The sequence below is a fragment of the Vollenhovia emeryi genome, unplaced genomic scaffold (assembly GCF_000949405.1).
Source record: "Vollenhovia emeryi isolate VEMERY1.0 unplaced genomic scaffold, V.emery_V1.0 DF939133.1, whole genome shotgun sequence".
NCBI lineage: Eukaryota > Metazoa > Arthropoda > Insecta > Hymenoptera > Formicidae > Vollenhovia > Vollenhovia emeryi.
The window spans coordinates 290,976-311,508 of NW_011967233.1; the positions used below are offsets into that span (position 1 = coordinate 290,976).

The 20,533-nt window shown below is 45.9% G+C and overlaps 1 protein-coding gene across 2 annotated transcripts in view; it reads right to left on the bottom strand.

The window, feature by feature from the left end:
- Positions 1-903: 903 nt before the first annotated feature.
- Positions 904-20,533, bottom strand: part of LOC105567852 (protein FAM151B) — a 29,796-nt gene continuing 10,166 nt past the window's right edge. The window contains exons 1-5 of one of the 2 annotated variants that reach the window (XM_012023068.1): positions 18,173-18,492; positions 5,711-5,851; positions 3,390-3,622; positions 2,930-3,081; positions 904-2,335 (exon numbers count right to left, since the gene is read on the bottom strand). In XM_012023068.1, coding sequence (XP_011878458.1) covers positions 1,939-2,335; positions 2,930-3,081; positions 3,390-3,622; positions 5,711-5,851; positions 18,173-18,227 — 978 coding nt within the window. In that variant the 5' untranslated portion in view covers positions 18,228-18,492 and the 3' untranslated portion in view covers positions 904-1,938. Of the gene's footprint in view, positions 2,336-2,929; positions 3,082-3,389; positions 3,623-5,710; positions 5,852-18,172; positions 18,493-20,533 lie in introns of those variants that run through there. The other variant, XM_012023069.1, reaches the window with a different exon arrangement.

The window sequence follows — 20,533 nt, forward strand, 5'->3', positions numbered from 1 at the left end:
CCGCAGCCGGTAACTTGTGAAGAAAGCGGGTCTTTGTAACGATCTTTACAACGCCATAAAAATGGCGACGGAAAATGAAGATTTAAAAAAACAGTAGTTGTTATCATGCGTAAACGGCGCGGTTCTACCTTAACAACCAATGTCATACGTAAATCTTACCGCGCTGCTAGGTAAAATCTAGACATCAGCATAAGAGAGAGAGAACGCCATTGTTCGGATGTACAATTATTCCTTCTGGCAAATCTGTTAGATTACGTGTAGCGACTATGCGTCGGCCATTTGCATTCCATTTTCGCAGGTAATTTCACACGACAATGGCGAGCAGGCGCCCCAGTGAATTAGCAAACAATACCAGAGCTATTTTGTCCTACTAATTTGTTACACGACACGTACAGCGGCACGTACAAGATTGCTATCTTTTAACGTTTGTACGCTTACCCCCGGTTTTACATAATCTAATCTTTTGTACAAGAGATCTGGGGCCCGATTCTTGAATCATCCGAAAGAGAGAGTGGGAAAATTCTCTTCTTACGAAAAAGTTACGTGTCGATTAGCTAAATGCGAGGGGAAAACCGCTGAGGGCATTGTGGTGTACAGATTTGCGGCATTACTGGGCATTTTTCGGGGCATTAGGCTTTGCTGAGGCATTATAAAGATAAAATAAGATAAAGTAATGCCCACTGGGCATTGGTGTACAAGGTTTCGATCAGCGGTTTCCCCCTCGCCTAAAAGCCATGCGAATGGCCAATTAACTTGCAGTTTTTCTCTGCAAGAGCAGGATTTTCGCGTACGTTTCTCTTGCGAATGAATTCGAGAATCGAGTTTCTGTTCTCTCGAGGCTAAGAAAACGCTTTTCACTAGTTCTAGTTTGATATTTGGGAAGAACAAACGAACACGGCTGAGTTTCCTCCGTAATTTTGCGTAATGTTTTATTGACTCATTATCAAACGCAATGCGCTCTCGCACTGTATACTGCTGTTGTTTTTTTAAATCCTTTGGCTTTAATGCGTAGCTTATATAGAGACTAATATAATCTGTTGCTGCACCTAAATCGGAGATATGTTAAACGCAGGTACAGGGCGGTGAACATTACGAAGGGACATTTAAACGCGTGAGGAGCGCGCGCGGACGCGCTCGGTAATTAGTACTCGACACGAAGTTACGTAAGGTGCGCTCTTCTCGTATCGCTATACTTTGTACTTTAATAAAAAACTTGAGGGCAATTTGTCGGAGACACGCGTCCTTCATATATAATCGTTACATCTTTAACATACATATTTTTTGCGCAACAAGTATTTCGAGTGTGTGATCGGTCGTGCGCGTGCGTGTGTGGTTGCTACGTTATCAATTGATTTGTATTTAATATACGTATAATATAATATTAAGAAACTGTTTAGACATTAATTAACAATAGGTAAAGCGTTACTGTTTATCAACGGTATTAAAGTTACTCTCGATACAATTGGAACGCGTTCGCCTACACATATCTTTTTTTTTTGTTTTTACGTTACTGCTTACTAACGTCGGATATATTTAGAAAAGAAAGTATATTTTATACAATCGGATTTTCTTATTTTGCGTGTCGCTTGCACGATTTCTTTAAGTACAAATTCTATTCGGCAAAAACGTGCATTTTTTTTTGTCCTCGGATAGGGAAGTGTCTCGCGTGGAAAATGCCTCGCTGTGGAAATTATTCGCTGCGACGACGAATCTCGGATGTCGTGGGAGGTAAGAAATGTAGCCGATGAGACGGACGAAGGTCCGATCGGACAATCGCGATGACGATCAAACGACATTCACGGCGCGCGATTGTTATCGGACCTCGTCGTTCGCTCGTACTTTCGTTTCTTTATCGAGAGGCTCCTGGGGGACGAGGTGCCCCTCCCGTTTCTCGAATCTCCCCGCACAAGTCTACGTCTCCTACCCACGTCCCCGACCTTACAGCATCCTCGACAGGGCCATAAGCGCCAGCGACGCGCCCAAATTTATCATCATCGCGGGTGTCATCGCGGACGCGCCCGAGAGGTTGAGTTTGCTCCTCAAGTCCTTCGGTACGTCCACGTAGACCTTGTCGACTCCCACTGCTTTGATCAGTTTTGAGAGTTGCGCGGCGTCGACGTGGTCGCCCTCTGGCGACCAGATCGTCAGGGTCACGTTGGTCGACGTCGTGTTCTTCAGTAACGCCTTCATGCCATCGATATCGTTCGCGACGAGGCCGGCTCGTACGGGATAAGTTACCGGCTGGGTAATACGACTCTCCGTGAGAGTGTCGACCATCTTCTTGAGCTGCTCCGTGGTGTATCGGCCCTCGGTGATGTTAGATTCCTTCCCGTATCTAAAATATTGACGAAACTGCTGAATTTCAGTCCGCGGCGTCACACGGCTGGGCGAAAATTGAAATTAGCTCGTGTCTCATTAGTACAATGAATCAGATTAGTATAATAGCAAATTCTCTTGCAAATGCATTTATAATAATATAATACCTGTCCATGTTACCGTGTTTGTAAAATACCTATGCGCGTTACTGCATTTGTAAGAATAAATTCGATTAGAACCTTACAGGCGCAAACAGCGATTGTTTCTTTTTAATTGACAGACGTAAAGATGTTGAAAATGAATGTTAATTAAGTTTACATCTAAAGATTTGTTCTTTGTTATTCATCTGCGGGGCCTTCAAACGTCCCCGTTACAATATACGTCTCTAGTATTGACGTACGTCCAATATGTATTCCGTTGGAGCGCTATGTTGAATTATCTCCTCTCTTTCTCTCTCAGGGACTTTATATTTATAACCCCTTTTTTTTCTAAGAGATCTTGCGCCGTGAGGGTCACAATGTATATTTCTTTGCTTATACGGTTGATTAATTGCAAGGTTGCATATTAGAAACCGCTGTTGCTGCGCTCAGCGTGCATGGCGATAGTTGTTTACCTGGTTGTCCAACCGACAGAAAGAGTAGACTCCGGCAAAACAAGGCTCGCCCCTTTCACGAATTCCGTCGCGTTCAGCGGAACGGTGTTAGCGGTAGTAGCGTTGACTGGTCCAGGCAGGATGTCCGCGTTGAGGAAAAGTGGGTACTTAAACTGGGCAAACAAATGTGCTTCGTATTTATTACCCTTCGATCGCGCGATTCCAAGTAATCTACACTGAGAAAAATGTTCTGATTGCATCAACAAGACATGTATGATAGATTGTATTTTAGTTAAACCAAACAGAATCTCTAGGCTATCACGATAGGGCTCGATATTTCGTAACCAGAAGTTTGATAGACTCTACGACGCATCTAGTAAATCCTAAAGGAGTTCCGACTCGTCCATTTTCTAGCAGACGACTGGTTGAATCTACCAGACTTCTAATTAATGCAATCAGACTTTTTTTCGCGTATACGCACGTTCCGTCGCATCCTGTCGAGAATGGGCTTGCTGCTCTCGAAAGCTTCATTGGACTTGAAGTCCAGCTTGATGCCCTTCTTGCCGTTGATGTTGGTGGCGTTGAGGAACTCCTCGAGCGACAGATCGCTCTCCTTGGCCGGTGGATGCGCCATTATCGGGATATTGGTGTAATTGCCGCTGGTATTGTTAACTTTGCCCATCACGACGTCGGCCTCCAGCATCATGACGTCCGCTTTAAAAAGGAAAGTCGGTTGTCTGCGGGTACGTGTGCTGGTGCGCGCGCGCGAGAGCAGTTGAGACGACCGGTCGGTCGGGCGGGAGGGCTCTGGGTACGTGCATACACACGTGTGGCGAATATCGATCACGCCTAAAGAGGCTGGAAGACTTGCCGGATCTCGGCGCATCTGCCAGTGTTAACGCTCCAACGACCGGAGAGTCTGGCTTTTCCGAAAAACCGAGGGCACGACGGACTCACGTTACTTCGGAGGACGAGTTCGGCGGCAAGAAGGGACGGTGTTTTTTTTTTTGCGGCTTTCGCAAAACCACGATGGGGTTCGCTTTTGCGGGTATTAAAGTGACCACCTAGGAAGATTCGCGGGGGACTGCAAACGTGGTAAAAAGATTGGCGGGAGAGTTATTATAATAGAAAGCGTGCGGTGGATGCGCGATAGACGCGACGGATTTAGCGTTTTGATACGACCTTCGTCATTGAGCGGCGCGCTCAGCCGCGGAATTGAACAACGAAGGTGGAACTTCCGTTTTCTGACCGTCAGCCGCAACTGCCTTGACGTCTCATTGAGATTCAGCGGAGGCGCGGGTGCGCTTTTCGAGAAACTCGCGTCAGACGTGACTGCGTACAAATGACTTATCTGAGGATCCGGTCGTGTACGGAGGTGGAAGATTAAAATTCGAGAGTCCGGATCTCCTTTTTTCCTTTCTCTCTCTCTCTCTCTCTCTCTCTCTCTCCCCAAGCCGAGAGAAGTTCCGCGCTCGAGTTGCGACGTGAATTGTACCGCGTCCGTCCGGGATCGTCATACAAAATGCGCGTCGGGCGTCAAAGGGAAGTGGCGGCTGTCGGGGAAAACGTCGAGATTTAGCTCGACGCGACTTATATTTTACACGGAGCGCCTCCTCCGTGGAGGAACGCGCGCGAAAGAAATCTTTCTCTCTCGGGGAGGGACGCAGACACACCGGCGCATGAGAAGCTCTTTCCCTCGCTGTCGATATTTCTGGAGGCGCACTTTTCAAGGACATCCCGCTATTATTTAAAGCGCGCCAATGTAAAAATACGTGTCGCCGTGTGCGGGCTGTGCACACAAGGGCGCCGCACAATCGGACGATATTGATACATGGAGAATACCCGTGAGAGTGACAAACGCAAAAAGCGCCGGCATTGAAGGCTGGAGACGCGCGTATGCAGCGAAATGCCACGTGGTTCATTAACTAATAATACGTCGGCGGTCGATGCGAATCGCGAATTTGCGATAAATTAGCGGCCTCAACGCGAAACGGTCTCGCGGAAATTGTCCCCCGACCGGTGCGTTTCTCGGTATCAAGTGTTCGTCCGGATTGTTTTTCGTTTGCAGATAGTCTCGCGCAATGCTGGCGCATCAGATGGATATCTAAATTGCCTCGTATCACTGCAATTTCAGTAAATGTTCTCCCGTCAAATCCGCGTAAGCTATCACCGCCCGCCGGTGATTAGAGTGTCTTATCGCGCAACTATTACCTTTTGCATAGATAGCGTTAATGCCATAACGCTATTAGCCCGCGAGCGGTCGCGGTCTCGAAAGCAAATCACGAAGTGAATTTATTTCTTGGCTTTGTTCTGCACATCGTTTTGCATTTAACACGAAATTGCAACGTTGCTTCGTGCGAAATCTACCAAGTCGTGGATTTCGTCGGCGGAGCGGAAAATTGAATAAAAAGCGATAAAAGAAATAACGTATGTCACCCGTGGGTCCGCTCCGTGATTAATAATACACGTTTACTCTCGCGATATGCAGCGAGCCGCGCCAGCTGTAATTCGGTATAAAACTGAAACGTCCCTCGATTTGAAATTAGCCTGAAATCAAAGCTGGCACTTTGATGACGTAACAATGTCTGCTCGGTTCGAAAAAAAAATTTTCTTTCCAATCCACCTTTCAAAAAACCAATTCGCGGAATGTTCGCGTCGTAAAGCCACGTCGAATATCTTCAGGGCAATACCGGCGGTATTTGAACACGCGGGAATAACTGGAGCAGCATCGTCTGTCTCCCCGGCTCTCTCGAGCGCGCGATGAACGAAGAGCGAAGAGCAGCCCGGTGTTGATCGACCTACCTGACGAGAGTGCCTTTTCCAATTCCGCCTGGCTGTTGACAGCGTGCGCCCAGACGATCTTCGTGAGATTGCCTTTGACATTGGGAAAGAACTCGCTCGGAGAGCATATGCGCGAGCAGTTGCTGGTGCACATGGCAGTCTCTGAAACACAAGAAGCCGGTTATTATCAGGGCCGCCGTTTTCGTGTAGCGACGCACGGACTTGACCTTCCCCATCGGCATTCGCGAGACCGCCTCGACCCATGACCCAATATTCGACTCGATGCGGCTCGCTCCATAATTGAGCGAGGGACTCGAGAATTCCTCGCGCGGCGCGGCGACCGTAGACGACCGAGAACCTCCGTTCGCTCCTCCTAGTGTGCCGTTCGATCGATAATCACGTTCATTTGTCACGTTCATTACGAGCGGCTTCCAGCCGTCGTCTCAGCGGCGACGGCAAGCGTTTCGCGAAGCCGCGCGGTCGCCCCGCGTTCCGCCTGCGGCGGGAACGAGTGACCGTGCGAAACCGCGGGGTCATCTCGCCGAGCGATGCATCGCTCCTCGCGACGGCGTCGATTTTTATCGGTCTTTTGTCCCCCCTCCTTTTATTCCCCGCGTTGATTCGCTCGGTGGCACAGATACGGGTAGAAACGAGTTCGCGTACACGGTCGACCGTACGTAGACGGGATGATGAATTAACAACGGGGTTGCGTTAATTCACGTCGTCGGGCGTCCATGGAAAATTCCACGGCTCCCTTTCCCCGGATTAGATCATTTCCGGTACATTTCGGGGGCCATGTGGCGAGCGAACTTGGCGCGCGTCGAAGTGACCCTTCCGAACAGATTGCGATTCGTCCTCCCGCCGCGGTTCTCCGGCATCCTTTTTCATGAACGATCAACGAGTAAGACTTACGTCATGGCGTAGGGTGGGGCCCGCTGTAAAACGACGGCCTGTACTTTTTAATTCGGCGAAGAATCTCACGGGAGAACGAGGGAACTCTGTCTCGCGGTGAATGTTTAATTACTCTACTTTCTCTAAACATTCTGATTAAAAGTTTCCCCTCTGTTTACCCCCGGGCGAGAGAAGAAAATGGCAAAGGTTCTCTATAGACATGTTATCCTCGACAGTACGGGCGTGTCATTTAAAGTCTAATGTCGATATCGACCGTAATAAGAAAGTTCCGGGGCGGCTAATCAGCTTACAATCGAAAAGGCAGTGTTTGTTCCTTGTCTACTACCAGCTTGTGGAGCGCAAAAACTTAGCGGGGAGCCTTTTTTCCCGCGTAGCTCGCGGGTTAACGTGATTAAATTACTATGCTCGTTAAGCTGTTCGGAATTTATTTTCTGCAAACTTCTCCGGAAAGGGAGGGGAAAAAACAATCTCGCGAAAGATCGATAACTAGCCACGTAGCCGCGCCAATGATTCCGGCTGACTCGTTTCCGGTCCAGCGATCACGGGGTGAACCCGGACGCGCACCGAGCGATAGAGAGACGCTGGACCAATTCTTTTTTTTTTGTTTTAACATTAATAGTAGCCTGAAACCTGTCGCACAATAGGAAAGCACAGGCAATAGGAATAAGGAATAGAAATACGGAATAGAAACCTGTGTAATGCCAAGATACAATGATTAGTTGGCAATAGGAAAGCTGTCCAGTGCTTTTTGAGACCACGCGCCTGTCCCAGAGTCTCAACCGTGATTGGTCAGGTAGGTTAGGTACAGGGATTAGGGAACAGAAATTCAATACGTCGGAAATTCTTTTCCTATTGCCTATTCCACATTCCATTCTGCGTCGATACACGGTTTTTGGATGGGTTTGATTTTAGTTATTTTTGTTGCGTGTGTTATTCCCTATTTCTATTGTGTGATAGGCTCAAGTTTCCCTTGCACTTTGTTTTGTGATTTAATCGTTGTTACTTGAGGACGTATAGGATTGTGCGCGTCTCTATAGAGATTCCCCATCTTTTTATGAAATTCACGCTGCGATGAGCAACAAGGATATCGAAAACGATACGTGTATAGAGACACCGTTATTGGAAAATATCTATTACTTGGAGAGCGAAAGAGTAGTGTACGTTGAAAAACGTTATGTAACAATAATTTACAGCTTATGGCTGGAAAAATTGTTATAAGTAAGCGAATTGCATTTGTTGAGTAATGAAACCGTAATAAAGTTAGCGGCCACTCCCGGATTAATGTAATGACATTCCTACAGAGAGTTAATGCCTATCTGTGTACTTAGACATACGATACCACGGGAATGACTCAGCAAATAGTATTTGAACCAGTCACGCCATGTTAAATTCGTTTTAATCTTCATTGCCTAGTGGTACTTCATTTGAAGCGAGTTTTCGAACATCTTCCAAGAGCCCTTCTGCTCCTGGCCCTCGAGAGACGGTTTGTACGTCCCTGTGTACTTTGTCCTTGCCAAAAATCTAAGCTCTACGCTCTGACAGACGCATCGCTGCTACAATGTTTTTGAAACGGCCGTTTCCGGTCCGACGGTCCCGCATAGAGAGCACACTGTGCTGAAACCGGTCCGACCACGGGGGAAAATCTCAAGAGCGGGCCTTCTTTTTTGTTACGAGCTGCCGAGGTCCGCTCGTGTGACCGTGCGCTATGAGATCGAGGCAATTGAACTGTGTGATCTCGACCGAGCACAGGCGAACTAATCGGCCGGACAATTGATCGTTTGTTCTTTCGAGGTGCAATGTTTCTTAACAATGCGACACGTCATTGCACCGCGCTTTCCCCCGAGAGAGCTTTATCGCGTCTGAAAGTTTCCCCGTGTCAAAAGCAGTATTGCATTGCGCGGTAAAAATAAACATTTTGTTTCGAGTCGCACAGCGTGATACACTCGTATGTCAAACACCGCAAATATGTCGATGTAACAGAAGTTTCTACAATTTTTGACATTATTTGGCATATTATTAATATTTTCCTATCGCTTGATCGACTTTGAAGAATTTGAGTTCTCACGGCTCGAGTTCTTAGACTAAAATTCTAGGAACTTTGGAATCATGAATCTCAAAATTTTATCTCTTTGCTATGTTTTTTTTTAAATAATTTGCTGATTTTTGGATGTTTAGTAATTCAGATCCCAAATTAAATTCTTTCAGTAAAATTGGCTACAGCGAAAAGTGATACATAATTCGGGTTGTCCATTCCAGTTATTCACAAAAATATCTATAATTTAATGCAATATATGAAAGAGTAAGAACAAGATCGGCTCCGTATTTTTAGGCATTTGATTTTGGTCATAAAGTAGTTACCAAGCGAAAGGTCTTGTCAAAATAATCGCAGATGTGCCAGTCTCAGAGTGTACCATTTAACGTTCCAGGGATATCGGGCTCCAAAAATTACAAAACCAATAGATGGTGACAAACAGACATTTTTCTGTTACTGACATGCTCAGAATGGTATTGAATCGACTAGTAAGATTAATCTTAACAGTCGCCAGCAGTAATTAACAAATTCAGTGATTTTTACTGACCGTATCTGGCAATTAAAATTCTTATTGCGAAAAATATTACCCCAGCCAGGATTCGAACCTAGGACCTCCCTATCCGTGACGGGCGTCTTTTTTGTTCTCGAAAACAGCAAATCCAAAAGACGCCCGTCACGGATAGGGAGGTCCCAGGTTCGAATCCTGGCTGGGGTAATATTTTTCGCAATAAGAATTTTAATTGCCAGATACGGTCAGTAAAAATCACTGAATTTGGTATTGAATCGCTTTACCAAAATGATCTACAACTAGGTACTAAAGGCTCTTGGCCAAGTGGACACTCTGTTTGATGGACCCGAGTTGGAGTCGACTAATAGGTTTCCTAATGGTCGATGTTACTGACATCGTCCTGCATTTTCTATGAGTATATTCTATTAAGTTTTAAGTGGATAAGTGACTATTATTATCTAGGGCTTTTTGATTTTCTACAATCTATAACCAATAGGTTCGGTCAAAAGTATTCATAACGCCATTTTTCGGCACTGGAACCTTTGGAACCCGATATTTCTGGAACGTTAGATAGGTCCACTGAGTTACTAGTCAAATAGGTACATCTGAGACTGACATATCTGTAATCAGCTTGACGAGACCTTTTGTTTGGTACCTACTTTGTGGCTAAGATCGATTGCAAAAAAACTTGGGCTATTTGCCTATGGACGCTTGTTCTCACTCTCTTCGCAAAATATCGTAGTCTTAAATGAATATTTTTAAGATTTTGTTTTTTGCTTTCTATGAATCAATTTCAGTTATCTTTGCCGGGCATTTTCATTTTTGCGCGCGTTTTGTCTTGTACACTCACGTTTTCCCTCATTCAGCTTTTCACGTATTCGGTCATCCGTTCTTTTGCTCGATCATTTGTATCGGATTCTTATTACCTAATCACAATTTAATGATTCGTGTGATTTGCGTAAAGCAGAATCGAGAACAGCAAATCCAAAATTAGCATTAAATTAAATTCCACTTATCGTTGGATCTACGATTATTTCATTTTCGAACAATTGCATAATCTGTTCGTTATTTTTTAATTATGTCGACACGTGTCGACTGTAAAACTGTCAGATCAAGCTGCTGCGCTGTTTCATCAAACAACCAATCACGATATGCGATGCCCACGCCTTAAATACCCTCAACTGATGCAACTTTATATGTCAGAGTATGCCTTCCTTGATCCAGAAATATTCAACTTCTTAAATGACGACATGACATCGAGTAATATACAAATTGGTGGCTACGAGACAATCGCGATATTTTCGATGACCATAAGGCAATAAAATAATTTAATAAAATTTCTTTTTCCAACGAAAATACCCATCACATTTTTCTAAACTAAAACGAATCAATTTAAACTGAAAATAGAAATTCCACTGATTGATTAATTCATCGACTTTGACTTTCGGGTTTTCGCAGCTGTTGGCATCGTCAGTTGGTCGATTGAACTTAACTTCGGACGTGAGTATTCGGAGGTAACGAAATAAGTACACAGTTCGAAAATTTTCCACCCAGACTTTAAATCTGTCGCCTAAACGCGTGGCGGTATTTGTCGGAACTATATATCGTTAGAAAGATGGGAATGTCTTCTATACGTCAAGTACACGGGCTGTGTATATAACGAAAAATAAAATGATTGTAAAATGTGTGGCGGTTTTCTCTGGGATTTGGTACTTAAATAAATGTACCTAATAAATATGTTCCGAGGGGTAAACCGCTGAAGGCATTGTGGTGTACAGACTTGCGGCATTACTGGGCATTACTTGGGTATTAGTTTGGGCATTAGAAAGATAAAATAACGTAAAACAAGATAAGAAAAAACAAGATTAATAAGAATATTCCTAAGTGCTGTTAAGGTTTCCAAAAAGAAAATATGTAGAAAGGAGAGGGTACCAATGTGAGCCATAAAATGAACGAAACTCGGTTCTCACAATATAGAATCAAACTTTCTCTTTAATAGCATAAACGTTTCGACCCTTCTTCGGGTCTTCCTCAGTAAAAACTATAATGAGATCATCCAAAGTACAGAGAATACAGATTGGTTCAACAATAATAGTCAGTTACCCCGTTTACCTCCAAATAGTCCCAGACATACTAGTAAAGAGGACTGAATAACACAAATCGACAGAGGGACGAATTCGTAACAATGGTGTTAAATAATTGATGACACAGTCGTGACACAGCATATAAAAAGTTGACATGTATCGCGATTAAATAAATTTCTTCCACAGTTAATTAGCCAATTGCCAGGATTTATTAAGGTCCAACATTCCGCGATTCGTACTGTACAGGAGTCTCCGTTCGGACGACCGACACACGGTATATATCCGTTGTTTCTCGCTATTACATTTCGACTTATCGGTTTATACGAAAATAGAAGGTCATTACGGTAACATTACATTACTTCTAAACAGAACAAATAAGTAAAGCGACGAGCCAGGCATAATAGGTAAATATGTATAGTGCATATAACGGTCGAACGGTTTCCTATAAATGTTTCCTTTTCCACGTGAAATTTCTTGGCAATTTTTGATATTTTCAAACCGAGCGCATCGAGCCTTTATCGCGTTCGCCCCGCTGGAGAATGTCAAACGTCACGAACGATGTATCAGCCTGCACCCTTCAGTCGTGCAACGTTTCGAGCGAAGCGCTTTATCGCGGTCTGTATTTTCTTAGTACACGCGTATATCGCAAGGATACGACGAAGATGCAACGGGGATATCGAGTCGGGGCTTCTAGCCCGGCGTCGACGTGGCTGGCTCTCGCTTGTACCAAAGAATGCACCTCGTATAGCAGGCATACCTGCATAAGAACGTCTTCCACGCGTCACTGCTCCCCGTGGAGTTTGCAAATAGCCTAGGCGACTACCTGACCTCTCTTCCGCCTAGAACGCGCTTTCGACGGCCCAGGTCTCGCCGGCGAGGCGGATCCTGAGCGGGTTTTGCCTTAGTCAGCCGGCTGACAAAGCGTGACTTACGGCCGCGTCTATTACCGTGAAACTTAAGTCTCGATTAAGGTGGAGATCGACCGGCCGGGAACAGCAATTTGGAACTTTGAATGAAGTTTGATATCTCGGATTTGCGTAACGGAATTCCGCGTCAGTCAGTCCAGCCCCGCGCGGGGATGCAGATTAGATTGCGGATTACCCGGAACTTACGTAGAAATCGGAAAATTTTTCGACGTCTCTAGCGTTCATAGAAAATAATTGAAAAATGAACAGTAATCGTAAGGCTTGTTACTCTTTTCTAAATTCTCAACTTTTACTAATTATTCTCACGTAACGCAGTAATTTATGGCTCTGGTATTTGACCATCTTCGAAGATGGAGACTAAAGTCAGGTGTTAAGTATCATTACGAACGGTATCACTCGCTGCGGCGCGAACTGCGCGAGGCGATGAGTGATTTACGCGCGTCATGGGACCGCACAAACGTAATATTGACAGTAAGGCCGATAATAAACAAATAACGTTGTGCGACAAATAGCTCACGGGCCACCTGCCACACTTGTTTCGCGCTGTTTAAACTTGAACCCGCGAGCGCGTGTCTCATATATATTTTTAGTTAACGTGCGACACATCGTGTTTCTCTAAGTCGATTATTCCGGCGTTTATCGAGGTCTCGCGTAAATTGCTGGTGGCGTCAGAAATGGCACTTTGGTATCAGCAGATGTCGACCACTCGCGCGCGCGAGGATTGGCACCGGTGCGATGGACCGTTTTATGGATTTGCGTCAATGAAATGTATCCAGTACTGCCGCGGAGTGACGTCTATTTAACTTACGAATAAACCGCGATTGATTTTCGGAGGGCGCACTCGATTCCTGTGTGATATACACCTGTATTACATCGTAATGTCATTTTAATGCGAGACGGAGAGGCAAGAAGAGTTTATATAAAGACCGAGAAACTTTCATCGCGGATTCCGTCGAGTATAAAAGTTTGACGGAGTTTCGGGATTTGACCTCGGCTTACACGCGTAGAATATTGATACCGTATTTGATATCAAATTCTCACTCGTTCGAATAAACCGATCAATGATGAAGGGTCACCTGGCCAGCACAGACGTACATACAATGCACGCGTAATGATAAATTCAGGCGACTCCTCTCCGAATACTGATCGCGACTCGGTGGAGCTCGAAATCATTTGGCGCGAATTATCTTGGCGTGCAAATAAGAAGAAAAGAAAACACGATTATCGAACAGATAGGTGTTCTCGTTTTAGCGTTTTGTAACGGACCGCGTTCAACCTGTTTGTACGATGACATTTCGAAAAATCTGCTCTACATCTTTACAAATCAGAACCTTTCTGTTGAACGAAGACCTAGTAGGCCACGTCGATTCTCACGCGACAATGACTTCTCGCTCCGATCCCGATCGTTTACGCTCGAACGTCGATCGCGATTCGCATAATCGATTCACTAAGCGTTGCTGCGCTCCCGTTGCCAAGGTCGACGACCGCATTTACGAAGCCGGAGGGAATTTTCAATCTGCATCTCAGTCGAATTTACGCCGGCTCGGACGTGCTCGCCAGATACGGGGAGAAGTGCAAGCGTACCGCTGCGGCATGCAACCGAAACGATGAGCGCTCTGCTCTCTTATCGCGAATAAACACGTTTCTATCGCCGCGTATTTTTTCCATCTCATGCAAACCGTATTATTTCGAACTGGCTCCATACAGGTGACGCCGAACGGCGACATCACGAACGGTGACTCAGTTCCCTCGCCTCGGATAAGAACGAAATCCTATCTCCGTGATACCATCGGGTACAAAGTATCTTCTCGAATTGAGGATAAAAACGATGGACCAATACGTAGATTACGTGGTCATGTGGCGCTGAAACGAGTCTGCTCTCTGTTTTGGATAATAAATGTTCCTTGATAATTGGCTCGTAAAGAGTTTAAGCGTAACACAGCTTCGACAACTCGCTGCGTAATAACATCGCGGATCCGGCTCGCTGTGTCGTTCTCTTTTCGCCGTTTAGCGTCTTGATATAATTATTTACAACGAGTCATTGTACTCCCTCCCGCTACAGTTCGCGCAATCAATTACCAGGGTGGTTTTGCTTCTTGCTCGCTGTTAGTAAATGCGTTTCGCTGTTACAGCGAAATATAATATGCCATCATTTAATGTTATCGCCTCTGCTGGCTGATGTGTACCTGCGAGGTATGCGAATGTCCGCGCGCACGGTGGCTTGCGACGTGTAATTTATCATAATATTATTCCCGAATTATTTATGCGCGTCATATCTACGTGCTACGACCAGCGCGATACGGGCCCAAACGGGAATCGCGCTTCTCGTCGACATTTCGAAATCGCGGAATGTATCGTGTGTAATTCTCTCGAATTGTAAATTCCAAAAATACACGCGGGATCGTAACCGACTCCGATAAACGACTGACCGAGCGGCACACGATACTATTTTTCCTACTGGATTGCTTACGAGAACTAATAAAGACGCATAATTTTAAGCCGACGGCACACGGTACTATTTCTTTTCTACTGGATTGCTTACGAGAACCAATCAGGATTTAGCTTTAAGTCACGTAATCTAAGACTAACGGCACACGGTACTATTTTTCCTACTGGATTACTTACGAGAGCCAATTAGGATGCGGAGTTTTAGATCAGGTGACTTGAAGCTAAACCCTGATTGGCTCTCGTAAGCAATCCAGTAGGAAAAATAGTATCGTGTGCCGTTGGCTTAAAACTCTGCGTCTTTATTGGTTCTCGTAAGCTATTCAGTAGGAAAGCCAGTATCGTGTGCCGCTGGCTTTACTTGCCTGGCTGCTCACCTTGCCCACATAATTCATTTTCGCAATGAGAAACACTTGCGTCACGAGAGTTTTAATCTTTCCTACGCTAATTGTTTGCGTGTGTCACACGGTCGTTTCCATCTTTATCGATAGCCTCCTCCTCGCGGGAAGTGTCCCCCTTTATCGGTTTTAAAGACGAACGTTCTATCCCGAATCCTCGTTCGCGGCCGCTGGCGCCTTTCGTTAAATTATCGTCGCTAGGTTCGAGCCTGCAATCGAAATCTCGATCGAGGAAAAGAATTACACTGTTATTTCTGTCCGTCTTCCGTCCTGCGCGCTTACCGCGGACACTGGCGGCCGTGGACAGACAAAGTGCGCTGAAAACAGTTTATTTTCGTACTATTTTTGCACGGCATGTAAGTTACATGCCACCATCGCCATGGTCACGGCGTTAATCTATTTTTGCAGGCGTTTTATAAGCAACAGCCGCGCGCGCCACCGTGGCTCATAGCGCGCCTTTGAGAGTACCAATTGCGCTCCCTCCTATAGCGACAGGTATCGACACGACCGAAAAATGCATTCGAAAAATATTTGTTCTCGCTTGAATTGCAAACATTCGCGTGGTCGTTTCGCCAGAGGATCAGTCGCCGTTTGCACGTCAGAAATGAGAGGAGAGTATTTTCGCGCCAACGGCGAAGGAGTTGAGAAAAAAGAGATTCGCGCGATAGGTCTTACGACCTACTTTCGGAGAGAACGAAGGCGGAAGAGACCAGGGGCGGAAGGAAGCCAACGGCGACGTCGGTCGTGCACGGTAAATGTCGCCTCTGCATGTGTGTGTGTGTGTGTCCCCTTCCCCCGAGATTAATTGTGCCACCGCTCGCGTAATCGAGCGGCGGCTAAAATTAAGGGCTAATTTAATGTAAGACGCTAAAGGCCTGGCCGAGCATGCGGACGTATATACGGTCGGGGCCGACGTGCGTCACCGTGAGATTATTATTAGCGATCGATTGGGGGACGGATCGGAGATGAGGATTTATCGTGAGTCACCCCGTTTCGAGAGCCCGCGTCCTCGAAATCCTGGGAACCACCCTCTCGGCTTGGAGTACTTGACACGGCGATTGGGCTGATCCTTCGGAAAGGATTGCTCTGTATTGACGGAGGGTTGCGCGGTTGCGAGAAGAAATTTACTACGATCGACGCTAAAGTCGCTCTCTGGACCTCGGGCCTCCGTTTACTCCGCAAAGTCCGCCCCCGCTTCCCTCTAAGTGGGCCATGCCCCGCAAAATTGATTTGAACTGCGGAACCGAGGGGGAAATCGCTGACCAAAATCTTGTACACCAATGTCTACTAATGCCCAGTGGGCATTGCTTCATCTTATTGTCTTATTTTATCTTATTTATCTCGTTTTAGCTTATTTTATCTTATTTTATTTTTATAATGCCCCAGCAAGACCTAATGTCCAAAAAATGTCTAGTAATGCCTAGTAATGCCGCAAATATGTACACCACAATGCCCTCGGCGGTTTATCCCTCGTGCGGAACTTTCTATTCCGCGTGACGGGACGGCTTTCCCTTTTGTGTCGCGCCATGAAAATTATTCATCCGCTCGCGCCGGGACATTCGAATTTGACGTGATCTGTAAAAAGCTTCGGATGTAAAGTCATGATCCACTGAGCAGCTCGCTCGTCCAGGTCGCGACCATCATTTGTCTCTTCGCGAAAGAACCTCCCGGAAAGAATCCCCGTCCAGTTTTCACTCGCGGTATCGAACGGAGAATTCGGAGCGCTACGTCGTTACCCTCGGCCAAGTTTTCACGACCTCATCCGATTTGGGGCCTGAGCAGAAAGACTGCCGTAACCGTTTACGATTCCGTCGTAAGACGTGAATCGGTGTCGCAAGTCAACGCACAAAGAATTGTAGACGTATGTCGTATCGTGATGGATACACTTCTTTGTGCGTTGACTTTCGACGCCGACTTACGTCTTACGACGGAGTTTGCAATCTTTCTGCTCAGGCCCTTACGCTCGCGGCGTAAACTTCGCCCGCGCGACCTGACACTCGGGGAAGCCGCTCTTCCTCTCCCGAGGTGCGGACAGGCGAGGAGAAGCGGCGCGACAAAAAAAGAAAATCGATACGTCTATTAGAGGAGCGTTTGGTTTTTCGATGGCCGAGGGAGGGAGCGACATGGCCGCGGCCGAGGAAGGCACTCCGGATCTCGATTTCACGATCCGCTAAGTGTCTCAGGCTCGTAACCGTTATGCGGGATGCGGCTTTAAAATAGGATCGATACGCAACGTCCGGTTTCGCGGGGCGCCCCGCGCCGTTTCGAATCGCCCGCAAGCGACGGGGACGGTTCTCGCGCCGGCGATTCGCGGTTCCCGCTCGGCTGTTACGCTCCAACGTCAAGCGTACTGTCAACGAGCTAGATTTTGCGCCACGTACATTGTCCCTCGGGACCGAGCGAGTCTCTAAAAATTCTTACGCGACGCTTCGTTCACCGGAGCGATGGGTCTTATCAACGATCAGCGAGACGGCGTTCTGTTCGGAATAATGAGCGAAACGCTATACATTGTCGCGAGCTGCCTCGATATTCTCGACGCGTGAAACGACACGAATCTAAATGGTTCATTAATAGTCGACACCAAGGAACCATCCCTTTTCCGAGGAGAGAATTTTCCGAGGGGGAAACCGCTGACCAAATGCTTGGGCATTACTTTATCTTATTCTATCTTATTTATCTTATTTATCTTTATAATGCCCCAGTAAGGCTTAATGCCTAAAAATGCCTAGTAATGCCCAGTAATACCGCAAATCTGTACACCACAATACCCTCAGCGGTTTACCCCTCGGAAATTTCTTTTATCCTGAAAATTATGTAATCGTGGGTCAACGCGGCGTTTCGAAGAATATTTTATGAAAGTTTTCTGAAATTTTGCCGTACATTTCACTAGTGATTATACATTTACTGGTAAAATGTATGGTAAAATTACAAAAAACTGTCATAAAGTTCTTCAAAATGCCACGTAGTCCCGCGATCGCGTGATTTTCGGGATAAATTTTAAGAGAAAATTCCCTCCGTGCACACGACTCTTTCGACTTTTAGCCCCAAACAGTCTTCATTATTAATTTCTTTTCGGAGCACGGGGCGAGACGAGACGTGACATCTACTCCGTTGATCGCGGAAATCGAATGATTCGTTCTAAATATGTAATAAAACTGCTGCTTTACGTTGAACTTACGGATCATCACCGCTAGTATAACCGTCGCGATCGTAGTCCTCGCCATGGTCCTCATAGTCTCGATGGGGCGGCCAACAAAGGCTGGGACAGGGTGTGAAAGAATAAAGGTGACGGTCTCGTAGAGAGAGAAAGAGAAATATGTAGAAAGAGAGAGAGAGAGAGAGAGAGATACACAGCGCGGAACGACGCGGCCTCTCTACGGCTCTCGACTAGAACCGCCCGGTCAACTCGGCAGCTTCGAAACGACTGACTGTCTCCACAGGAGTGGAGCGAAGCGGTCGGCCGATCGTCGAAATCCGGGCGCACGTAATGGCACGTACGTAGAGGCCGTCGGTCATATTTCGCGGCGCCGCAACGCCGCGCCGGTATACACGTGCTCTCCTCCTCGCAGCGGCGCGTCTCGTCGGAGCAGGGAGAGCCCCCCCGTTCTCGGAGCGCGAATCGCAGATGGGGTGCGACGACTCGAGGGGAAGATCGGTCGGAAGGGCGTGGATCGAATCGAAAATCGTCTCGAGGGTCAACGTAGAAACCGTTTCATTGCCGCGGCTCTTATCGCAGTTGCCTCGACACCGCGCGGGATTTCCGCGTGGGAAGTTCGCTGATGGATCGTCGCTGACCAGGAAGAGGAGACACGCCATCGCGGAAATATCGGGCCTACGGATAGGCAGATCGCTCGACGCACAGGGGTGACGTCGTTGCAAACGGAATACCTGCGTCCGGGGGTTGAAAGCGTTTTACCGCGTGTACCAAAAGACAAAAAGAGATCCGGTTTTTTCGACCACCTTTTCGCCGCCCGTTAAATTGTACGTTGGAACTAACGGTTTTGTCCCTATATTCGGGTTAGAAAATCATGCGAATAATGTGGTACGCATGCTTGTGCCACATTGTGAAAAGAAGGTGTCCAAGAGCTGTCCACGAATCACCTGTACAATTGCAATTTATAAACTCTTTAACATATGATAACATGGCGCAGTCTGAATAATTGTATGTATCTACGACGGTCCATTTGAAAAGTTCTTGGAATGAAATGGCACTCGCACAATAAACGTCATACATTAAATAGAAAGTTGCAGCCCTTCTGTGTAAAGTTCCAACTCATTCCACCAAGTGGCTCATTATTTTAGATCTTTGAACGAACATATTCGCGTGATTTTTGACAAATAAATATTTAAAAATGATTTTCGAATAAAATCAAAGTGCGTATTTTGAAGAGAAGGGCTTATTTTGCGCGTTAGTATGAATATCCTTTCCCGAGAAGCCTTTCTTCACAAAATCGAATTAGGTCGTAGCACGCGGAAGATTTATAAAAAATGAATTATTTAACAGAACGAATTGGAACGTTTCACATATTCATAGAAGGGTCGGAACGTTCCACTCAACACATAACGTCTGTTGTGTTCGCATTTTATTCCGACGTTTCAAATGGTCCTCGCATCTTATTTGCGATTATTATCTAATAGTCATTCCGATCATTGTTGTTATTACAAAGAGCTGCTGCGATCGCGTACAAAATGATTCGTATGCGTACAATATTTTTGTGGCCATTTTGAAACCACGAGAAATCGTTGAAACAATAAAAACTTTAATCCTTCTCTTCGCGAGATAAGAATGATTCAATTAATTCAGTGGCGCATTAAAGGCGACGCTCTCGCGCAATTTAATCGATTGACACGGTTTGGATGGGGTTTCTGAAAGGACAGGACCGACAATTTGCGCGGCATAAACACACTGAAACGAGTTGCTATTGCGTTGTTTTGCGGGATAACGTGCAGTTCTGTGCGAACACACGCGTGATGAATAATAAAAGGGTCCTCGGCTTGATCCTAGGCGTATATTTTCCTGTTAAGGAAAAGTTCGGGACTGTACCCGGCATCTGTTCGATACAGGATCCCCTCGTACGAATCGTAAAGGCAGGACCGGGGTCCTTTTCGAGTCTCCCCGCATACCATAGCGTAGTGGGGTGAAACATCTGCCGAGGGTTAACGACCTCTGGGTTAGAGCGTTTTGAGCGAATCTGCTGAAACTTTCCTAATTCGTGGACCTGATAGTTCTATATTTTTCTCTTACGACAAGAAACTTCTTACACCTAGAAAAAAAAGATTTATTTAGATTAAATCAATGAGATACATTGAAATCAGGTTTTTTTGAATCTATTGAAGTTTTACTTACTTACACTAAAACATTTCCTAGATTTGAAGAAACAGATAAGAATGCTCTTAGACGTTCCGGTCTCGATCAAATAAAATATCGGTCAAGGTAAAGAATTTCTTTGAAATTAAGTAAAAGTCTAGCAAGGGTGTTCTCTCTCTCTCTCTCTCTCTCTCTCTCTCTCTCTCTCTCTCTCTCTCTCTCTCTCTCTCT